Raw genomic sequence first — 23,356 nt, forward strand, 5'->3', positions numbered from 1 at the left:
TAATACCCTTCAAAGAAGAAAATCACTCAGATGTAACCATTCCGACTTGTGAAGATCAATTTGTAAATATTTCAATAAACATTCCAATGTAAGTGAAGTTCAAAAAATAAATAATGAAAATATAATTCAATGAAAACAATATTGTGTAGCATCCATAACGTTATTAAAGGATAAAATGTGTTTTTGCCAGTGATTCTTGAATTCCCATTTCCTCTACACCAGAAAGGTCTTCTATAATAAGTGGATATAATTAATATAAATTGTAACATGTTTATGGTTTTATGATGAGATAGAATATCAACCGTCAGCTTCTGCAGTTGGAAAATTTGTGCACTGAATGTGGAAATGAGGTTTGACCAAATAAAAATGATATAAGCTGAAATACAAAAAAATTGTTGATGCTAGAAATATAAAGTTAAACAGGAAATGTTGGAAGTAATGGGTCAGGAAGTCCTCTAGAAAGAGAGAGAGACAGAGTAAATGTTTGAGTTTAATGACCTATCATGATATATGAATAGGAGATGATGAAATATCACTGGCTCAAAATATTAACATAGATGCCACCACGTCTTTTGTGTTGAAACCCTGCATCAGAATTTCGATGCAGGGTTTCCACCTGAAATGGATACCATTCCTTGCATCCCACAGATATTGCTTGGCCTGCCGTGGTCCTCCAGCAGATTGCTTGTTGCTTTAGGTTCCAGAATCTACAGTCTCTTGTGCCTCCACTACAACTTTTAAAAGTATGTCATTGATCTGCAGAATTAAACATCATGGAAATAGCCTTTGGCCCAACTGCTTCATGCTGACCAAATGCCCATTTAATCTCCTTGCATTTGCTTGGGTTTGACCCACATCCTTCTAAACCTTTCCTGTCCATGTACCTATCCAACTGTCTTTTGTACAATGTTGTACCTGCTTCAATTGTTACATCTGGCAACTCATTCCATATACATTCAAAGGTCCAATTTAATGTCAGAGAAATGTATACAATATGCATCCTGAAATGCTTTTACTTCGCAAATATCCACAAAAACAGAGAAGTGCCCCAAAGGATAAACGACAGTTAAAAGTAAGAACTCCAAAGTACCCCCCCCCCCCGCCAAGCTCCCCTCCCTTCCGCTTGTAAGCAGCAGCGAGCAACAATCACCCCTCTCCCCCACGGGCAGAACAAAAGCAAGCATCAGCACCACCACCAAGCACTCAACGTGAGCAAAGCAATAGCAAAGACACAAACTTGCAGTTACCCCAAAGACTTGGTGTTTCACCTGGCATTCGACATACTACAGGTTCTCTCTCTCTCCTTAATAATGGAGAAGAAGGTGTCTCCATTTTCCCAGCGAACAAGGAGACATAACAAACAACTCGCTGGTTTATGATGATAAAAGTCCATTACATTGCTGTTTTTCAAGCTCTGTGCCTGAAGATCTCAAAGATCTCGGGTCTTCGGACACACAGCAGTAGATTTTCCGATTCCCTGGACAACACATGGGTCTCCTGCCATGACACAGACCCTCGATCCGTCCGTCTCCAGAGCCCCGAGGTCTTAGGCTTCCAAATCCGAGCTGGACTCTCGGGCCGAATCATTGGCGTGCCAAACAACGGCCAGTCTTGAAACCCTGAGAACAGGTCCCATTCCCACACAGAACTGAAGTCAGCGTGTAACTCCAGGTCAGGGTCTTCAAAAGAACCCTGAAAAGGAAAAATAAAGACATTAAAGACGGAAATAGAGCTGTTTCCGAAGATGCAAGCAAAGGAGTCGTCGTTTAGCACCATCTTCACTTCATTCCGCCTCCATTCTCTTGTGTATATTTATATTAAAAAAACATTTGCCTCCCAGGTTTCTATCTTTCCTGTCACACCTTAAACTTAGTTCTTGGTATCCCTAACCCTGGGAAAAGGATGCATTCACTCTATCTAAGCCTATTGATATGCCACTATAAGATCACCCCTCAGGTTTCTGTGCTCCAAGGAAAATGACTTAACCTGTCCAACTTCTTGTAACTCAGTACCTGTATGTTCCTATGTAAGCTTCTTCAGACTAAAAGATTTTAAAACAAGTGGGGGGGGGGCAGTGAGCAGAGGGGCAAAGGCCTAATGCTATTGTAGTCTGCTTTGTCAAGTGGATTTTTTTTTTTTTGCAGTGCTTTTAAGATCACACCACATCTGAATTTGGTATTATAGTGAATAATCATATATATTTCTGTTCTGTATACTGTAATATACAAGATAATTAATGTATTTAAAAACAGTATGTATGTTACCCCAGATTTTGATGGAACATGCATATTGTTTCTAAATACAGTAATATCTTGAATTCTAAGATTAAAAATATTGAAATGTGGATGAAAGGCAGTTTACATGAAGAAATATGGCTCTCTTAAGCTGTATTCATATCTTTTAATTTTGTTGAAATGTTTGATGCTGGTTTAAAATGTTTAACTTTTTAAGCTGGTTTTGAGTAATTTCATTAGTTATCTATTTTAATTATTTCCTCTATACGGATTTGTAACTGAGTTGGTTTACTTTGTACGTGTTTTATTGGTACTTCAGTTCATCTGATACAAGTGTGAGCACTTTGCGAATATTTAATAACAACAATGTCGATATTTCAATGCGTGATTCATGCATGCTGATCAGAATATTATTATCACATACAGTATTGTGCAAAAGTCTTGGACATGTAGCTCAGGTGCCTAAGACTTCTGCACAGTACTGTAATAATTTTATGTATTGTACTGTACTGCTGCCATAAAATAAAATTTCATGACATGTGAATGATGATAATCCTGATTCTGATATGGGTCTCTATTGTGGACTGAGAGTGGGAAGGGACCAGGTCAACAAACCAATTGTTGGGAATCAAATGACCTTGCCTGGTATCCCAAGGCTGGGTGTGCCTGTCCCTGCACCACTGCTGTCCCTGGCACTTCTCTGCTACCTATCCCACACTCCTTCCATGTTGCTCCACCCTCACCATTTCCAACATCCTTTGCTCCCACCAGGTTTATAAGCCTTCTCTCTGCCCCACACTGACAAATATAGTACTGTGCAAAAAAACTTAGGAACCCGAGGACTATATATGTGCCTAAGACTTTTCCACAGTATTGTATGTTGTGAAATTTGTTGTTTTGTGGCAGCTGTTCAGTGCAATACATTTTTAAAAAAATGCCCCAAGTTACAATAAGGGTATTTATAGTGCAGAAGGAGGAGAAAGTAGTGAGGTAGTGTTGTTGGACTGTTCAGAAGTCTGGTAGTTGAGGGGAAGAAGCTGTCCCTAAAATGTTGACTGTGAGTACTTGGGTTTCTATACCTCTTCATTGATGGTAGTAATGAGAAGAGGTCGTATACTGGATGGTGGGTAAGATTTTAGAAGTTTTATCCTTCTGGCAAGTTGGCCCTAGTAACATACAGCATACTACTAGATGTATTTCTGACCTGTGTTCACTGCCGTCTACAGACTGTAATATTTTAAGAAATGTAGTTTTGAACCATCTAAACAAACAGTGAATTTACAATTTCCTGTAGGATTTGGAAAACTTGACTCTTGAGAACGCAGGTACAGTAGTTGCTGGGGCCGGATGCTGTGTTGAGGCCCGAGAGCGGAAAACGAACCGGTGCTCAGCCTTGTTGCTCTGTGCCAATTAATTTGTTGAGCTAGATTAAAGCGTCAAGGCCTGAGAGCGGAGTACTAACTGGTGTTCTGCATTGTCTGCCCTTAGTTTGGCCCATCTCCCTCTTCTCACTACTACCATCGGGCAGGATGTGCAGGAATGTTGGGTCCCATGCTGCCAGTTTTGGGAGCAGTTATTGCCTTGTAGCCATTGGGCTCCTGAATGGGGTTCACTCACCGCAGGTCTGACTGACTTTGCAGCTCACATTCTTTGTATTTTTTTTTGTTTACCTTTTTTAAGCTCTGCACGATTTGTCCTCTCTTGCACATTGAATGTTTTTCACTCTTTATTGTGTGTGTTTTTTCGTGGATTCTATTGTGTTTCTTTGTTTGTGAGTGCCTGCAAGAAAATAAATCTCAAGGTTGTTCATGGTATACATTAATAATAAATTTGAACGTTGAATTTAAGAGTTAATTAACTGAAGTGTGCATCAGACAAGCATATTGGACCACAAACCTCTTTAAAGTTGATTTTGTTGCCATCTGCTTTGTCTATACCTTTAAAGATAAGGTATAATGATAAGAGGCAGTGCTATTAAGGCAGATTGGTGAAGGGCCTTTTCATGCTGATGTTGAGTTAAGGCCCATCCCCTGACAAATTTCATTGAATGTTTGGATGGTTGAATAATTCCGAATTTTGTGGATCATGTGCACTCCAATGGAGCTAAAGTGTGGCTTTGAAGAGAAGAAAAAGTTGTTGGAACAGTGATATGGCATTGCTTGACCCTGTCTGCACTATGATTGGCTTTGTTGTTGTCTGTCTTCCAACAATAATGGTTCATGAGACCTTGGAAAACATGGATTGCTTCCTGTATCCTGTGTTGGGCATTCATAGGTTGGCATCTCAAACCTAGCAAGACATTTAGTCAACAAAAAGTGATGAACTCTGCCTTGCCATATACTTCCGAGAACTCTTCTACTTGAGAAGGATACTGCTGACACTAATTCCTCCAAATTCACTGAAAAGGTGATCAAATCAGTGTTCTATCTCAATTTAGTATCCCAAACATTTTTCAACTTGGTTTTGGGCCTGATGGACACACCCTGTTCTTAGTATGCTCAACACCATATAAGGAGACATTCTATTCTGAACTGTATCGTGGGAAGAGAATGCTAGGTTGACAGAGGAAAAGATTCCAGGAAGTTTTCAAAGACTTCTTAGGAAAATGGAGCATCAGCACTGATTCCGGAGACTCCTTGGCCAATGACTGTTCAAAAGTGAAGGAGAATTCAGATGACTTTGTTAACTTCAGGTCCATCTGTGGAGGGTTCACAGAAGTCCAGCTTAAATGGCAGTAGGATTGTTCTGCCACATGGACTACCTACCCTCCTGCCCACTTTGGTGATGAGGTGCCTTCTGAAACAATTATAGTCTGTGCGCAAATTATAGCCAAGTACTTCATGGTTTTGAGATAAAAAGATCAAGTTTTGGGGAGGAGTAATGTCAAAGAGGCCATTGCGAGGTGCTTCCAGGATTTTAGTAGATTCCAGAAGGAATTTATTGAAGGCCATTGGTTAGTAGAAGAGCTGCTTTGCCTGGATATTTGCCTGGTCTCCTGTGAGTAGTGTTGTAATTACAGTTTATCCAGGTAATTGCAGCAAAATCCTTTGTACCCCAGATAGGAATCTTTGCAGTTGTATTAAATACAGGATTCCCCCGCCATCCGAAGGTAGTGCATTCCTATGAAACGGTTTGTAAGTGGATATGTCGTAAAGCCAAGAAGCAATTACCGTTTATTTATATGGGAAAATTTTATGAGCGTTTGCAGACCCAAAAATAACCTACCAAATCATGACAAATAACACATAAAACCTAAAATAACAGTAACATATAGTAAAAGCAGAAATGATATGATAAATACACAGCCTATATAAAGTAGAAATACTTCTCTACAACGTTTTCCTGCACAGATCTCCATTGCATCGGCACTGATCTGGGCCGACAATTACATGCTAGGCGGCACCTAATTAATTAGCATGTTTATTTCGACTTTTTTCTTAAAGATGTGCGGTGTGCCTCCCGGCTACCCCTGCTTTCTCTGCGAATCGGTACAGTATCCGTCCGGGGCCCGGGGGTTGGGCTGGTGGGACACGGGGGTGTCATCTCATCGTCGATCAGGGCAGGCAGCTCATCTTCTTCTATGACTGCCCTCCTCGATGTCGAAGGTTGAGGTTCGTCGTCTGCTGTGGCTGATGTGGAAGGCTTGCTTGACTGCTGAGCCTTGAGCATTTTTCTATCACACAGTTCTTTGTAAGGACTCAAAACATCCTCCAAATATCCCCTAAACCTATGTACCCTTTCAACATTAAAGTCGTACTTTATCATTGCAGCGAAAATCTCACGCAGTTGCTTCACTTTCTGCATTCGGTTTCGATTGTTATCCTTTCCTCTTCCAATTGCATCAGCTGTTCATCTATCAGTTCTTCGTCATGGGATGCCAAAACCTCTTCAACATCATCTTCGCCAGCTTCCACAAGCCAAACTCACTTTGTCCTTGCTTCGTTCACCACGATCGAAATGCTTAATTATGTCTAGTTTTACGCTAAGTGTAACACCCTTACGAACTCTTTCAAGCTCTTCTGACACCTTAGAACTCATCTTGCAAACAGCTGCTCAATGCAACATGTTTAAGCAATACCGTTCCGAATCCGGGGGTGAGCAGTTGCTCGGGGTGCGCGCTGCCTTTTATCTTATCGCGTGCTGCCGTTCTTCGTAACAGTGAAAACACGTTCTGAAAGCGAAAACAGGGCACTAATGTAGGTCTTTCGTACCAGTGAGGTTTCGTAAAGTGAACATTCGAAAAGCGGGGGACACCTGTACTTGAAAAAAGTGTCACAAAATAACCAACTTGTGGTCTGTTCATTTAGCTGTAGTATTTGTGATATTTATGTTCACAAAGCTAAATCAAGTGACATGGTCTTTGTGGAAGATTACTGTGTACTGATTAGATAGATAGTGTATACTGTATATATTGCACTAATCTTTTATAACTTGTACCCAAACAAGAGGGGAAAAATTTAATTTGTTGTTACCTTTTCTTGCACACACCCAGAAGTCTAAGGAAATGTTAATTGAGGCCTAGAAGTGGGGCAGTACTTGCCAGAAGCATCACTAAAAAATAAACAAAATCAAAACCAGAATTCAGATGTGGGAAATTCAAAACCAACCCATAAAATATTGAAAATACTCAGCAGGTCAGCAGTATCTGTGGGAAGTGAAACAGACTTGACTTTTAGTTCAACAATTGGAAGGGAAAATAATAATGTTGGACTTTTGTTGTAAGGAGTCAGCTTTCTCCAATTTTGTAGGGCTTTGTAAATCATTATTGGGTTATTTTAAAAGGATTTGGTCTCCTAGTCACATGAAAGCTATACTTGCTACAGTGAGATGCTGTGTTGGTTTAGTAGAATGATTCCCTGGAGGGGAGATTTGTCATGTGAGGAGAGATTAAACAAACCAGGCCTGAACTCTCCTGAGTTTAGAAGGTTGAGAGCTGAATTAATAGAACCATATGTCTAATTGTCAGAAGGGGAGGTGAGGAGTTGCTATTTTTGCTGCCTGGTATGTCTAGAATTCTGTCAGATTTAAAATGAATGGACCATTCAAGACAAAGATGAGAAATTTCTTCAAGTGGGAGGTACGTGTGTGAGACTGATGTTTCTTTTAGATGTATAGGGAATCGAGGGACATAGGAGTTGTGGAAGAAAGTGTCCGTGATGATTCTATTGAATGGTAAGGCTGTCTTAGGCCAGCAGAAGAAAGAGCAAGGCCTACACCTTTATGCTGATCGACAGATATTTCTGTGGATAAAGTTGAAAAGATTATATTATTGATTTTATAAAAATATTGTGTTTTTAAAAAAATTCTCTTTGAAAGCAAAGATCTACATATCGTACTTATCACTTAAGTGAAAATGCATGAAGTCCTTATGAACGGCTGTGTTCTTCAGATGTCTTTTTTGTGACAGTAAATTGAATGATTTTTAAAAAAAAAATCTCTTTTTTTCCAGTTGTGATGCTGATCCTTCAGCTTTAGCAAAATATGTTGTGGCTTTAGTTAAGAAAGACAAGCCAGAAAAAGAACTAAAGGCTTTGTGCGTTGATCAACTGGACGTCTTTCTGCAAAAAGGTAAAATTTTATGTTTTGTTTCCTGATTATTTCTTAAATTTATTTTTAATTTAAAGGGAATGATTTCAGTTTACTCATGTTTTTGATTCAAGTGGTGTGTGTGTGTGTGTGTGTGTGTGTGTATATGTATGTATGTATGTGTATATATATATTAACACTATTCTTTGCATTTCTGGTCAGATGCTAAATGCATTTCATTGGCTTTGTATCTGTATTCGGCACAATGACAATAAAGTTGAATCTAATCTAATTTAATCTAAAAAGATAAGATGCAACTGTAACCAAATGATCTAAGTCTTAAGAGAGTGCATGTTTGAGTTTGTGATGATTAAGAAACTTGCATTTTTGATTCACCTTTATCTGAAAGCCATAGTTACTTTTTCCAGTGGCAGCTAAATAGTGTGAACACCTAAACAAAATCGCACTGAGATAAATTGCTGTCCCCCAAAGTTTATTTGATTGAGATAATCCAATTTAATTTATGGTACAATTTAAAAATTATGATTCTTTTAATACATATGGCCCAGTTTCACATTGACATTCAACAAAATTAGAACTTCCTTTTTTTCCCCCTTAAGTTTCAGCCATTTATGCATAATATCTTAAATACAAGTAACTTTTCCATAATTATTAGGATCTGGTTATTAACTCGGTTAGAATTAATTCTAGCCATTTTATTGTCATATTTTCTTCGGATGCACATTTACTGTTATGAACAGTATAGAGGCTTTTAGTTAGCCAATACAAATTATGTAGGTTTTATCATTTCATCACCTATTATTGTATTTAATTGTACCTTTTCTGTTAAAAATTCAGAAAATCATATTTAGGCACATACTCAAGATATTTGAAATAATGTGATGTGTGAATTTTAATATCAGTACTTGTTAAATTTCTAACTTTAATATATACATGTTTTATTATTTGGTTAAGATATAGCAATTCTGTAAGTCTTGAATGACAAGTACTGTTCGTATGCACATTATGGCTTCTAATGCTCGATTTTTAAATTGTGTTGGTTGGAGTGGTGAATAGTTACTGACTACAGTCTAAATGTGTACGTAATGATTTGGTCTCTGAGTTTGCTACTTTTTTGAGTAGCTTGGTTCCTACCTGGTTTTGTCATGTAATACATATGAGATTTGATTGTTGTAGCTTTCCAATTTCACACATTTATTTCATGCAATAGAAAGGTTTATATTTTGGGTGTGCATGCATAGCTCACGAACTCAGCATGGTAGAAAGTGCAGGTGTGGAGGAAGCACAGTTGTTGACAGTGGCATGTGTCATTGAGTGATGTTTTAGTGATCTTGAAGCAACACTGGGGAAAGTTATGGATGAAATATGCTTCATTTGGAATTCAGCTCTGGTTCAGAAATTACACTCTTTAAGTCAAAATGTTTTTGTAACCATTTTATTTACACCTTCAGATCTATACCTTTGTTTAATAATATAGAAACTTCTGAATGCAAAATTTGTGGAAATCATTAAAAAAAACAGCACAAAATCTAGTTTGATTGCTTTTCATTGTTGTGTTTCACTATTGGAGATGCTGTCCAGTCAGTGGTGAGACACTGAGCAGCGGTCTGACTGGTCTGGTGGTAATAGAATTGTTACGGCATAGAAAGAAGCAATTTTTCTCTTTTTTTTCTAAACCCCTCATCATGTCAGTCCTGGTTAGGCATCCTGTTTGATTTCCTATTACCCTGTGCGTTTCCTGTAGCTTTGCAAGTTTTCTTCCTGTGTTTGTCCAATTTCCTTTAGAAAGTCTGAATTGACTTGTTCTTCCCTATTGCTTTTGCAGGAATGATCAAGAGTACACTTCATTTGTTTATTTAGAAAAGTTTCCCCCCTCCCCCTACATATACCATGCCAGCTGTCATCACTTTGAACTTGATGTAAGAACTATGAGCATATCTTCCCTCTTTATAGTCCTGCTGTGGACAACTTGTTTTTGTTTGTATTTTTTTTGATTTCTGAGATAGTTTGTGGATCCTGTGTAGAATGATTGAAGGAGTGGGTTATGTGAATTGATTAGATTGCTCTGTATTTATGTTGTTTATTCTTGACATACATCGTGGTATTCTCCAGTGCTTTGAAGGTACTGACTGTACATTGTCCATTCCTGTATGTTAGGATGCATGTCCAGAAGAGCCGGAAATCTGCTGCATTTTAGACCGTAACGTTATGCTGGGTTTCATGTCTTTGTCTTTAAATGTGGTTTGTCAACACTGTCTATTCTTTGACAGTTATTTTCTGACATCCTGAGAAGTGCTACATGTGGATTGGGATCTTGGCACGGAACTTCCCTGTCAGAGTAGAGAGCTATGTATATGGTATGGCTGGTTTGTAAAGGGCCTCAGTTTATTGGATGTTTAACTTGGCCAGTTCTCCAGTATCATTCAATGACAAAATCAAAGGTTTTGAGCTCGCTGGAGGGTGCACATTTGGCAGCATCGTCTGTATACTGCAGCTCTTAATGAAGATAAAAGTAACTTTTGTTCTGGAATAGAGGCCACAAATGTTAAATGATTTTCCCCAAGTCCTGTGTTTTAATTGTACTGTAGTGGTGAACTCACTAAGAATGATGGGTTGTGAGGAAGATAAAGAGTAGGGTATAATGGTATTTGGGGGAAAATAGTCAAAACTTTCAGAGTTTGGTGTTGGATTCTACTGCTTAGTTTAATATGACTCAATAATTAAAATGAACCATTAATTCATTATTAGTATTGTCAAATAAGCTCCATCATTATAGTGTGTTCAAAAGGTTCTGTACATGCAGGTATGACCTCTGTGTGTAAAATATGTTCACGTGTAGATTGCAATTAAATTATGAGTTAAATTATTTAATTTCTCTATGCTGCATTTTCACCATTGATTTGTAATTGTTTGATAGAAACTGTTGGTTTTGTGGACAAACTTTTTGATGCTTTAAGCACAAAGAACTACGTGCCACGACCAGAACAGCTTGTCCAGGAGACATTGAAACAGGACATGCAGCCTACGTGGCAAGAGAGGGAGGACAAAAAAGAAGTGAGTAATGATAAGTTTTTGTAATAGTGCATGTCATTATTGTCCTTTGGAAAAAGATCTGTAGTTATAAAACAACCTTGCTAATGCTACCCATGTCGCAAGTCAAAAATTATTTATAATAAAACCAAACTGGCTCAGAGCGAAGTTAAATGTGTACTACACTTTTTTTTCTTGATAGTTAATTTGCTTGGGAGTAAGCTGGATTATGTATTAAAATTGGTTTTATCCCTGACATGTCATGAAATTTGTTGTTTTGCAGCAGCAATACAGTGAAAGAAGGTAAAATGAGTATAAATTTTAAATAAATTGTGCAACAGAAGAATAATAAGGCAGTTAGTGTTCATAGACCTTTCTGAAACCTGATGGCAGAGTGGAAGAAGCTGTTCCTGAGACGTTGAATGTGGATCTTTAGGTTTCAGTTCCTCCTCCTCCGTGGTAGTAATGAGAAGAGGGCATGTATTGGATGATGAGGGTCCTTCAAGATGGATGTCACCTTCTTGAGGTACTCTCACTTGGAGATGTCCTCATTGGTAACACTGATGTTTCTGGATGGTATTGGTTTACCAGGGCTCCTTTGTACCAGCCATTGTGACTAAATTTGTATGGGTAGTAAAAGCTTAAGGGGTGCAAGGTGCTGTTTTATAGATGATAGAGGGGCAATAGACGGGAAAAGAATACCCAAATGAGGAATATATACAGTATACTCCAGTAAGAATTAAGGACCTTAAAACTTCTGTGGTGAAAAATACCTTGCGCTATTGTTAGCTGAAATTGTATCTTGCGATGTTGAAAATCTGCTAATTATAAATCGGCAAAAAAAAAATTGGGCTGTTTCAGAGAAAACTTGACAAATTTCAGGTGATACAGTTAATGGATTATAGAGTTTTCTCTATAAGTGATTGTTAAAGGTAAACTTGGCTGTTTTTTGATTATCAGCACTAATTTACATGTTTGAATGTGCAAGTAGACACTTAAAAATCAACATGTTGCACAAGTTGGTGCACTGTATTTTATATACAATAATCTATGGAACTATTTATGTGTATCATTATTTCCAATTTATTATTCTGCCTCTCTCTGTTTTGTGTTCTCAGCTGCATTTGATATTACTGAAATCAAAATAGTTTCATTTGTACTAAGCGATAAATGTAGGGTATTAACGATAATTTCAAGAGTTACAGATTTGAATGTCTATCAAGTTGCTCAGAGTTTGTGATTGAAATGATTGCTGAGTTCTAGTGTCATATTTGAGATGACAAAAATGCTGACAAGTTTCAAAGTGGTACACATATGGATTATAGAGATGTAGTCTTATCAAATTTTTCATATAAATTTTGTGGAGATAAATGAGTTTCATTGAGTTTCCCACTTGTATTTTATGACCGTGATAAACATTTTGGTTTGCGTTATTTTCATTTATTGCTGCCTGCTTTTCAGGTTCCCCTCTATGATGAGGACCAAGATGGTAGAAAACCCTCATTAAAGAAAAGTCACAGTCCTTTTAAACCTCTTTTAGGACCCATTGATACAAGGTATGACATTTGATTCTAATTATTTTAAGTTTCATTTTTAATAATTTGTGCTTGACTTGATTTCATACACTTCACAGATTGGTTAAATGCTTGACTTGTGTAGTCAAATATTTGTTGCTTAATGTTAAGGAACGTAGGATAAAGTTTAAAATTACAAGTTTCATGTCATTGTTTTGTTTTGGAAAATAGTCTCAGGAAAAATATTTTTTTAAAAAACAAACCTATTAGCTGTAGTCAAAGTAAAATTGCTTTGTTGCTATGTTCATGACGCCAAATATATATTGCATTTAAGCCATTATATTACAATATATAATGATAGTTGCATCTTTTCATTTGGTGTTTTTCATACAATGTTATAGTAAAAATATTATGAATTAAGACAAAGGTAATGAAGGGCTTCTTACTACGCTCATAAGATTGCATGGAGCATTTGTTAATGGCTGGAAAGCAGGAAGTGCTAATAAATTGATCACTTTCAGTATTGTAGCATGTAACGTAACAATGCAATGTGAACTGTCATAAGAATTAGTGGTTGGACTTTACTACTAAAAAATTGAAATCAATAAAATAGTTCAACATCAGACTGTAATGTGTCCACCTTTGCTAGAGTTTGAGGCCACGGTATCTTGTTCAAACTACACAGGGCAGAGTCCCAGAGCCAGGCAACATGGAAATGGGCCTTTTGAATTAATAAGTCCACACATTATAACACGCACCCATTTAGGTTAATCTTGTTTATTCTCTCCACGTTTCATTAACTACCCCCAGCTTCTTTCACTGACCTGCACACTATGGGCAATTGACAGCAGCCTATTAATATACCAATCCTGTGTGTGGTTGGAATCTGGGTTACCTGAAATAAACCTATGTCAGGACAGGAAGGGTGTGTGAACTCCACATATACAACATAGCAGGCCAGGATTGAGTCTAATTGTTGTAGATCTAAAGTAACAAATCTTCTAATTTAAACATTCCTGTCAACACAGAAACAGGTTGAAATTTCATCTGAATGCTGAGAAATCATTTATAGATTATTTATATTATTTATTTATTTTTATCATTTATTTTTGATTGTATAGTTTGGGCAAGGGTTGTGGCCATTTGAACCTAAAATATTATTACTTCCAGAGGATTACACATATTTAGAATGCTGTAACAATTTTAAGAGAGTGTATGGCTTACTACTTTTGCTACTTACGATATTGATACCTCTTAAATCCATTGATTTAAAATGAAATTGCACCCTAGCCATTTGTACCATTTATGTATGCATTTGAGTTTTGAATAGTAGATTTTAACTTCAAATTATATGCATTTAATAAATTTAGTAATGTTTTATTAGAGAGCAAAGTGTTGTTAATATGTTTTAACTAATATTGTCAAAGTATGTATAGAATGTGAATGCATCTTGTTATTGATAATTTGAATTCACAGTGATTCAGTTGCTTTTAACAGAAGGCAAAATTTTAGTAGTGAACATCAAAATTTATTCTGTGTTTTCAAATTAATTCCAAAATGCATCCTTTGTGTTCATTTAATATTTGTAAATCTCAAACATTTAATTTTTCCCAGCACTTGGTTCTTGCTCAGAGGAACACAGAAATTATTGTTGCTTAATTACTGCACTTTGTAGCACTTCAATTTTTTAGAAAAGATAACAGAATTGGACTATTTAATTTGTTTTGATTTTTGTAAGAGTATTACTCCATTGGACTATAAATTTATTAATTGTTGATCTCCATCTTTTATTAGAAACCGTGACGAGAAAAAGCGTGAAGAACGACGGCGCAGAGACATTGAGAGGCATCCTCATTCTAGAGATGTTTATCGAGATCGATACGACCGTCGAAGAGGCAGAAGCTATAGCCACAGTCCATCAAAGACCAAAAGTCGAAGTTGCAGTAGGGATAGGAATCGAGTCCTTGGCCGCAGCAACAGCACAAGCAGGGGTAAGTGAGTGAGCTTGTGAAGCTTGGCTTTGTTTCTGAGCAGATTTCAGTAATTCCGCCTGTTAATCTTTCATATTTTAAATACAGGAAGTTTCACATATTAATAGTAAGAATCACCTATTCATTAGTACCACTGAATTATAAACCTCATTGATATGGAATAGCAATTGTTTAGTAAAAGATAGATTCTTTTAAAAAATATGACTTTTGTTGAGATTTTCCTCTATTTTGAACTCATTTCAGAGTCAACTAAAGTTTAAACAAACTATCAGTCCCAACATCTGGCATCCATTAGTTTTTATTTGGCAAAACTCTCCAAGACACCTAGCTATAAGCCAGTCAAGGAAAAAAATGACAATGTGAAAGGAGGTAGGAATAGAATGGGAACCTTAGTAGCATGACGTTAATATGTAATGGATTAGAAATTCATTCACATGACTTCATTTCCCAAAAAAAAACAAAATTGCTGCATATTTATAAATTTCGTTCAACCTGGAATAGAATAACCTTGTGCACATTTCTGGGTATTGTTACATTCATGATAACCTGCTAGTCATAACATGTCAGCCTGAGAAGGAACTATGTATTTTGTACAGTGAACTCTAGCATGGAACTTTATTGACAGCCTTCCAAAAGTTCAAATACACGAGTTTCTGTTCCCCTTAATTTAGTCTACTCGGTGATCTTTGAAGAAGCAGTAAATGATTCAAACATATTACCTCAAATCAAACTAATTATTATTTGTTGTACCTGTTGTATAGATTACTTTCTGTAACTTCTAATGTCAGCCTTTCCCTACTTTTTGTACTTCCTATATTAATTAATGTGCTCACATTTTACTACCTTCCCGTCTCCAGCAACCACTCCAAAATTTCCTTTTTCTTAAAATAATATTCTGGAAAATGGCAAGCAAAGTATCCACCACCTCCATAGCAACTCCTTCAAAACTCCAGATGTAGGTCAACAGATCACTGGAATTTAGCAGTTTCAGTGTCATTAACATCTCTTATGTTATTAATAATCTCATTATTAATAACATATTTCCTTGTTTGCACTGTGGATTCTTAGTTCTCCAGTATTTCTAGTTTTTTTTTTCAGTGCCACCTTCTGTAAAGTTGGACAAAGGTCTCTTTTCTCACTAGACTTTACTTTTTTCCGTATCAGAGCAAGTTCATACTGTCTTTGTTTCTTTCTCACCAACTTGTTCGCACTGTTTTTCCTTTCTTTATCATTGAATTCTAAGACACTCCCAATTCCCAGATTTGTTACTTCTGATGACTTCATAGGACTTTAGATTTAATATTATATTTAATATTTCCTATTAACCATGGTTGGACTTCTTGCCTTGTGATACTTTTTTCCCCTAAAAAGAAATAGAATGCAATTTCTTTAAATATGTTAGACATAATATATCCACTGTCACATCCTATTAATGATAATCTCCAGGCAGATGGATAGAGCGAGTGCAGTGACTCTGTTGGTAAAAGATGAAATCATATTCTTAGCAAGAAATGACAGCTAATCAGAAGTTGTTGAATCCTTGTGGGTAAAATTAAGAAACTGCAAGAATGAAAATACTCTGATATGAGTTATATACAGGATTCCCAAGGTAGCCAGAATATGTGGTACAATTTAGAACAGGAGATAGAAAATGCATGTTAGAAAGGTGGTTTTACAGTGGTCATGGGAAAATCAGATTATCAATGTATCCCAAGAGAAGAGATTTGTAATGCCTACGAAATGGCTTTTTAGAGCAGTTCATGGTCAAGCTCACTTGGGAAAAGGCAGTTTGTGTGCAATGAATCAGATTGGCTGAGGGAACTTAATGTAGAGGAACCCTTAGGAGGTAGTAATTAAAATATGACAATTCACCTGCAGTTTTTGAGAGAGAGAGAGAAAAAGAAAGAAAGAAAAGCTATAATTGAATATATTGGTATCGCAGGTAACTAAAAGTAACTACAAAGGCATGAAAGATGAGCTGGCCAAAGTTGATTAGAAGGGACCCTTGCAAGGATGACGGTAGAACAGCAATGGCAGTAGTTTCTGAGAAGGTGCAGGATACTTTTATTCCAAAGAAGAAGCATTTTAAAGAAGGGTGGGGCAACTGTTGCTGACAAGTGAAGTCAAAGGCAGCATAAAAGCAAAAAAAAGAGGGCATGGAATATTATAGAAATTAGCAGGAGGTTTTAGGATTGGGAAGGTTTTTAAAACCAACTGAAAGCAATAAGGAGAGAAAAGATAAAATATAAAGGTAAGCTAAGGTAATGTAAAAGATAAAAATCAGAAGTTTTTCCAGAAATATAAAGAGTAAAGAGTAGACACTGGAAAATGACTAGAGAAGCAGTAATGGGGAATAAATAAATGCAGATGAATTGACGAAGTATTTTGCATCAGTGCTTACTGTATATAAAAAAAAAAACACCAACAACATGCCAGGATGAGGTTTCGGATACCTAGGAATGCATGAAAAGTATGCATGGCTTCCTTAAGGGGATATCTTGCCTGACAAATCTGTTGGAATTCTCTGAGGAAGTAACAAGCTGGATAGACAAGGAGTCAGTGGATATTGTTTACCTAGGTTTTCAGAAGGCCTTTGACAAGGCTGCTGAAATAAATGCAGATGGTATTACAGGAAAGGTATTAGCATATACAGAAGATTTGCTGACTTATAGAAGGTGAAGAATGGAATTGAAGAAGGCCTTTTCTGGTTGGCTGCCAGTGACTCGTGGTGTTCCGCAGGGGTCGTTGTTGGGTGCAATACTTTTCATATTGGATGTTAATGGTCTGGATGATAATCTCCCTGGCCCTACATTCATCTCTGGAGTGTTTGGATAGTAAAGACACCCATGTCAGATCATTGCTTATTGACAACAGTTCTGCTTTCAAAACTGTAATTCTTAGCAAACTCATCACCATACTCTGGACCCTAGGAATCAATGCCACCCTTTATAACTGGACCTGTGACTTCTTGACTACAAACCACATAAGGTAGGGTAGGGAGCAGCACCACCACGATTACACTATACATTGGCGCTCCACAAGATTGTGTCCTCAGTCTCCTACTCCACTCTCTGTGCACTCATAGCAGAGTGGCTAGATTCTGCTCTAACTCCATCTTCAAGTTTGTAGATGATACCACTGTAATGAGCTGTATCTCAAATAATGATGAGTTGGAGTACAGGAAGGCGAAAGAGAGCCTAGTAACATGGTGCTATGATAAACCTTTCCCTTAATGTCAGCAAAACAAAAAAGCTGGCCATTGACTTAAGGAAGAGGGTGAGGCATGTGATGCACATGCTTCTGTCTATTATCAATGGTGTTGAGATTGAGATCTTCAGGTTCCTAAGAGTGAACATCAAATGCCTGTGCTGGTCCAGCCACATAGATTTCATGGCCAGGAAAGCTCACTAGTGCCTCTGCTTCCTCAGAGAAAGATTAAAGAAATTTGGCACATTGCTGTTGAGCCTCACTGATTTTTATCGATGCACTATAGAAAGCAATCTATCTAGATGCATCACAGCTTGGTATAGCAATTGCTCGACATGTGACAGCAAGAAAACGCAGAGAGTGATAGATTTAGCTCAGCACATCACAGAAACCAGACACCCCTCTATGGACTCTTGTCTATGCTTTTCACTGCATTAGTAATGGGTCAGCACCATCAAAGACCCTACCCCCTGGGCATTTTACTTTTTCTCCTCTTCCTATAGGTACACAAAAGACTGAAAGCACATACCACCAGGCTCAAGGACAGTTTCTATCTCGTTGTCATCAAACTCTTGAATGCTTATTTGATAAAACCTGGAACTTGCAATCTACCTCTATGATCTTGCACTTTATTGTTTACCTGCACTATACTTTCTCTGTGGCTGTTTCTGTATTGCCATTGTTTTACCTCAATGCACTATGTACCTGATCTGTATGAAAAGTATGCAAGCAAGATTTTCACTGTATTTGGGTACATGTGACAGTAACATTCCAATACCGATTTCAGGTTGTGTTTGTTGTAAGGAAGGCAAATACAATGTTGGCATTCATTTCTGGAGAACTAGAACATAAAATTAAAGATGTAGTGCTATGCTTTACAATGCATGGGTCAGACCACATTTAGTGTATTGTGGGCAGTGTGTGAGGCCCCATATCTAAGGAAAGATGCACTGGTATTGGAGTGGATCCAAAGGAGGATGGTGATCCTGTGGATGAAACATTTAACACGTGAGGAACAATTGAATTGACTTAGTTTCTTACATCCTTCACATACATGAGGAGTAAAAATCTTTACATTACGTCTCTGTCTAAATGTGCAATCATAGTAATTTATAATAACAGAACAGTCAATGTAAAATAGAAATACTCAAATCAGCATGAGCTGATCAGTGTGATAGCCTGGTGGAAAAAGCTGTCCCGGAACCCATTGGTCCTGGCTTTAATGCTGCGGTACTGTTTTCCGGATGGTAGCAGCTGGAATAGATTGTGGTTGGGGTGACTCGGGTCCGCATTGATCCTTCGGGCTCTTTTTTCACACCTGTCTTTGTAAATGTCCTGAATCATGGGAAGTTCACAACTGCAGATGCGCTGGGCTGTCTGCACCACTCTCTGCAGAATCCTGTGATTGAGGGAGGTACAGTTCCCATACCAGGCAGTGATGGAGCCGGCCAGGATTCTCTCAGTTGTGCCCCTGTAGCATTCTTAGTATTCTTAGTTCTTAGGATTTGGGGGCCCATAGCAAACTTCCTCAACTGTCTGAGGTGAAAGAGGCACTGTTGTGCCTTTTTCACCACACAGCTGCTGTTTACAGATCATGTGAGGTCCTTGGTAATGTGGATGCTGAGGAACTTAAAGCTGTTTACCCTCTCAACCCCAGATCCATTAATGTCAATAGGGGTTAGCCCATCTCTATTCCTCCTGTAGCCCCCCTGGCCACCCTCAGGGTCGCTCGGCTCGCTGTCGTCTAGGGAAACAGCCTCGGCCCCGGCAAACTGGGTAATTCGTTTGTGTGGATGCTGTGTGAGGTATCCCACCCCGCCCAAATAACAGACAATACACCAGATGCAATTAAATGATTTACAGTTTATAGATATTACTGGGACTGTATAATTAAAAGAGAATAAAATATAAAAGGAAAATAAAAGGCGCCACACTTATCAAAGTTCAATCTCTTCGTGCACAAAAACAGTTGGAGCTCGGGACCCTTCTTCTTCACCCTGCGACCCCCCCTCGGACCACCTCGACCGGCCGCCTGGGACCAACAACGGTGGTCGACCAGACGCTCCACACGAGTCCGTCTCCGTCTCCTCTCCTCGCCGAACGTCCCGCTCGGGGTCCGACCTTGTCCATCCTCTGTCTCTCTCTCCCGCCTTCTCTCCCAAAACCCCGCGCGTACAGTATCTTCAAATACACCAAAACCATAACAACTATCCCAATTGGTTAATAGCACTCTCTTATCACACACTAAAGCAAAAACAAACTGTTAGCGCAAACTTTCTCAGTGTTTTAACACAACAAAGCCGCATTCCCCAGATTAACATAACAAAGACGCCATTTTAATTAGCCTCCGCAGTAACATAAAAATCGAAACCCCCTTACACTCCTGTAATCCACAACCAGCTCCTTTGTTTTTGTGACATTGAGGGAGAGGTTGTTTTCTTGACACCACTATGTCAGAGAGATGACTTCTTCCCTGTAGGCCACCTCGTTATTGTCTGAGATTAGGCCAATCAATGTAGTGTCATCGGCAAAGTTAATTAGCAGATTAGAGCTCTAGGCCTGTACTCAGTGGAATTTAGAAGAATGAGGATCGATTTCATTGAAACTTTCTAGTATTGAATGGGCTAGGTAGAGTGGATATGGAAAGGATGTTTCCTACAGTGGGCAAGTCTAGAACCAGAGGGCTGGCTCAGCCTCAGAGTAGAAGGACATCCCTTTTAGAATAGAGGTGAGGAGAAATTTCTTCAGCCAGAGGGTGGTGAATCTGTGGAATTCATTGCCGCGGATTGATGTGGAGGCATATTTAAAGCAGAAGTTTGTAGGTTCTTGATCAGTGAGGTTACAGAAGGTAATGGGGAGAAAGCAGGAGGTTGGGGTCCTGATAAAGCATCTCAGTCCAAGACATCAACTGTTTGTCCATTAGACGTAGGAGCAGAATTGGGCCATTCAGCCCGTTATGCTCCACCATTCCATCATGGCTGATTTATTATTCCTCTCAACCCCATTCTCCTGCCTTCTCTGCATAACCTTTGACGTGTACTAATTAAGAACCTCTAACTCTGCTTTAAATGTCTTGGCCTCCACAGCTGTCCGTGGAAATGAATTCCACAGATTCACCACACTCTGACATCCCCTCCATGCTACTCTTATCTGGGCCTTTCAATATCCAATTAGTTTCAATGAAGTCCCTTCCATTGATGCTGCATTAATAAACATGTATTGGCTATCTCAAACATGATTCTTGGACCCCTGACAAAATTACTGTATAAATAAATTTAATACCACAGTACAGGATTTTAGCTGTTTACATATAATCTATGCATCTCGCTGACCACTGATAAACAGCTTAAAAAAAATCAAAGTAAGCTGATTGGGTATTACTTTTCCAAAATAAAACAGGTACTTAAAAATGCATACTACTTGATCAAGAGTATACAGTTGTTCATGTTGAATGTACTGGGATGACTAGAGTTAAGTATTTATTCTCTACCACACCTGCTTTTGTTTTCCACAGTTGGATTCATGCTGATAATTGATTCCATGGGGTATTTTAGGTCAGAAATAGTTCTAGACATTGCTATTTCTGATTGCAATTGGAAACTTGTATGTCCATAACTTAAACAAGGTAGCAATCACAAGGTACACAATCTTGTAGATCAGGCTAAAAAACTGGATCTTTGATCATAACAGATGTCTGCATTACTTCCATTGTTCATGATTTAATCATTGAAGTGGTGGGCTGAGACATGGCATGTTACTAATGAAAAATCCTGTAGTGTTTAGAGACTTGGAACAGTGTATTGCAAGCAGTAACATTGTCCCTCTGGATTCTGATCATGTCTTTAGGTCTCTCTTGCTTGAAATTGTCAACTACACTTGCAAAAGCTTGTTCATTTCTTAGCCAGGGCCGCAGGTGCTATACCCCATTAGAAAGAGTCTGCCTTTGCTAGAGGATGTTAAAAAATACAGTGACTGATAAAGATCAGCAAGCACATTGTATTTTTTTACATCAGGGTTCTGTATAAATGTGAATGAGAGAGACCTTTTGGCTTCTGTATTATTCATTTTATTAATCATAACAAACATTAGCTGTAGTTAACTTTTGAAATTTAATGGAAAGTACTGAAGAAAATGTATAAGAGTATTAAGGAAAAAATAGCGAGATAAGTGTCTTATTGTTTTAAATACAAGATGCCACTCGGTTTCAATTTCAGGATTAATGTATAAAGAATAATTGAGCTGTGCAGATATTTTTTTATCATATCAAGCTCACTGAACTGCTTTTGTTGAAAGGGCATTTTATATTAGGCTTTTGGCAATTTATAAATGCTGCAGTTTGAATGGGTTCCTGATTGAAGAGTAAAATTAATTTGAGCAAAATATGGAATGCCTTCAATCTCTTTGGAAGACTCATTCTCTTTGGAAGACTGGTGTAATTTCAGGAAAACAATTGATGCTTTTGAATGTTGATTTTATGAAGAGGAAATTCAAGTAAAGTAGCCATTGCCAGAGTACAATTTGGCAAACTTCCAAGATCATTTTGGTATTGATTTTTAGAAAACATTCTTAGCAATTCAATTAATTTGAAAAAAAATCTGTTTTAAATCAACAGATCAACACAAGGAGCGATCGAAGTTTGAAATGGAAAGAAATGAAGTGACAGAGAACATATATGTTCCTAGTTGTACTTCAGTTAGCAGTTCAGCTGATCAGTATTATGCTGGAGGGCCCCCTGCTCCAAGTGCAGTAACTGTGGTAGCTCCTGTTCACCACCCTGACAACACTACTGAGAGTTGGTCTAATTTCTATAATAACCACACGGGCACAAATTCCTTCAGTAGAAATGCAGCTCCAAAACGCCGGTGCAGAGACTATGATGGTAAGTGAAATGCAGTTTTCATATTTACTGCAGTAGAAGTATTTTTGAATTAATTTCAGACCCTTTTTCTTTTGATGGTGAACGGTTTGAACTAAAACTCCTGGGTAATAAAAGAGACAGATTAATTGCTATAAGGTAAGGGGCTGGCAGATGACATTGTATGAAATTTGGCGATAATTTATAGCTAATAGGATGGAGAGAATCATACTTACCACCAGGTGCTAAACTGAATTGATATGTCCTTCAAATGAAACAAAAGTTATTTCTAAATGGTATTTATTTTTAAATCCTTTTTGACAATCAAAAGCTATTTTTGAGCCATTTCAACAGTAATGAACAACTCGCTGCTGTTCACGCTGCTGACTCACGAGTGCACTACCAAATCCAGCTCAAACCACATCATCAAGTTCGCTGAGGTACAACAGTATTCGGCCTCTTTAGCAACACTGAGTCGGCATACAGAGAGGAGGTCAGGAGGCTTGTCTAGTGGTGTGAAAACAACAACTGGAATCTCAATGTGGACAAGACAAAAGAGATGATTGTCTATTTCAGGAAGTAGAGGTCAACCACTCTGCACATCAATGGCAATGCAATGAAGAAAGTGAAGAACACAAAGTTCCTTTGTGTATATGTAGTGGACAATTTAACCTGGATCCACACCACCATCTCCATTAGTCAGAAGACACAGCAGCACCTACACTTCCTGAGGAAATTGAGGCATGCAAGGCTCCCTGCTCCCATTCTAACAACTTTCTAAAGGAGCACTATTAAGTATCCTGTCTGGCTGCATCACTGTGTGGTATGGAAACTGCAAGGCATCAGACCACAAGACCCTACAGAGGATAGTAAAAACCACCGAGAGGATCAGCAGGGTCCCTCCCTACTGTTTGCGACATTTAATGGGAACATTGTAGACAGAGGGTCTGAAGCATAGTTGAGGATCCCTTCCACTCA

At 38.1% G+C, this 23,356-nt stretch overlaps 1 protein-coding gene across 4 annotated transcripts in view; it reads left to right on the forward strand.

Annotated features, from left to right (window-relative positions):
- The window catches only part of rbm27 (RNA binding motif protein 27), a 130,651-nt gene that overhangs the window by 20,845 nt on the left and 86,450 nt on the right, over nucleotides 1-23,356 (forward strand). For all 4 annotated transcript variants that reach the window (XM_072264065.1, XM_072264064.1, XM_072264062.1 and 1 more), the window contains exons 2-6: nucleotides 7,684-7,802; nucleotides 10,699-10,835; nucleotides 12,273-12,367; nucleotides 14,120-14,316; nucleotides 22,136-22,402. In XM_072264065.1, coding sequence (XP_072120166.1) covers nucleotides 7,684-7,802; nucleotides 10,699-10,835; nucleotides 12,273-12,367; nucleotides 14,120-14,316; nucleotides 22,136-22,402 — 815 coding nt within the window. The remainder of the gene's footprint in view (nucleotides 1-7,683; nucleotides 7,803-10,698; nucleotides 10,836-12,272; nucleotides 12,368-14,119; nucleotides 14,317-22,135; nucleotides 22,403-23,356) is intronic.

This window comes from Mobula birostris, chromosome 7 (assembly GCF_030028105.1).
Source record: "Mobula birostris isolate sMobBir1 chromosome 7, sMobBir1.hap1, whole genome shotgun sequence".
NCBI classification, from domain to species: domain Eukaryota; kingdom Metazoa; phylum Chordata; class Chondrichthyes; order Myliobatiformes; family Myliobatidae; genus Mobula; species Mobula birostris.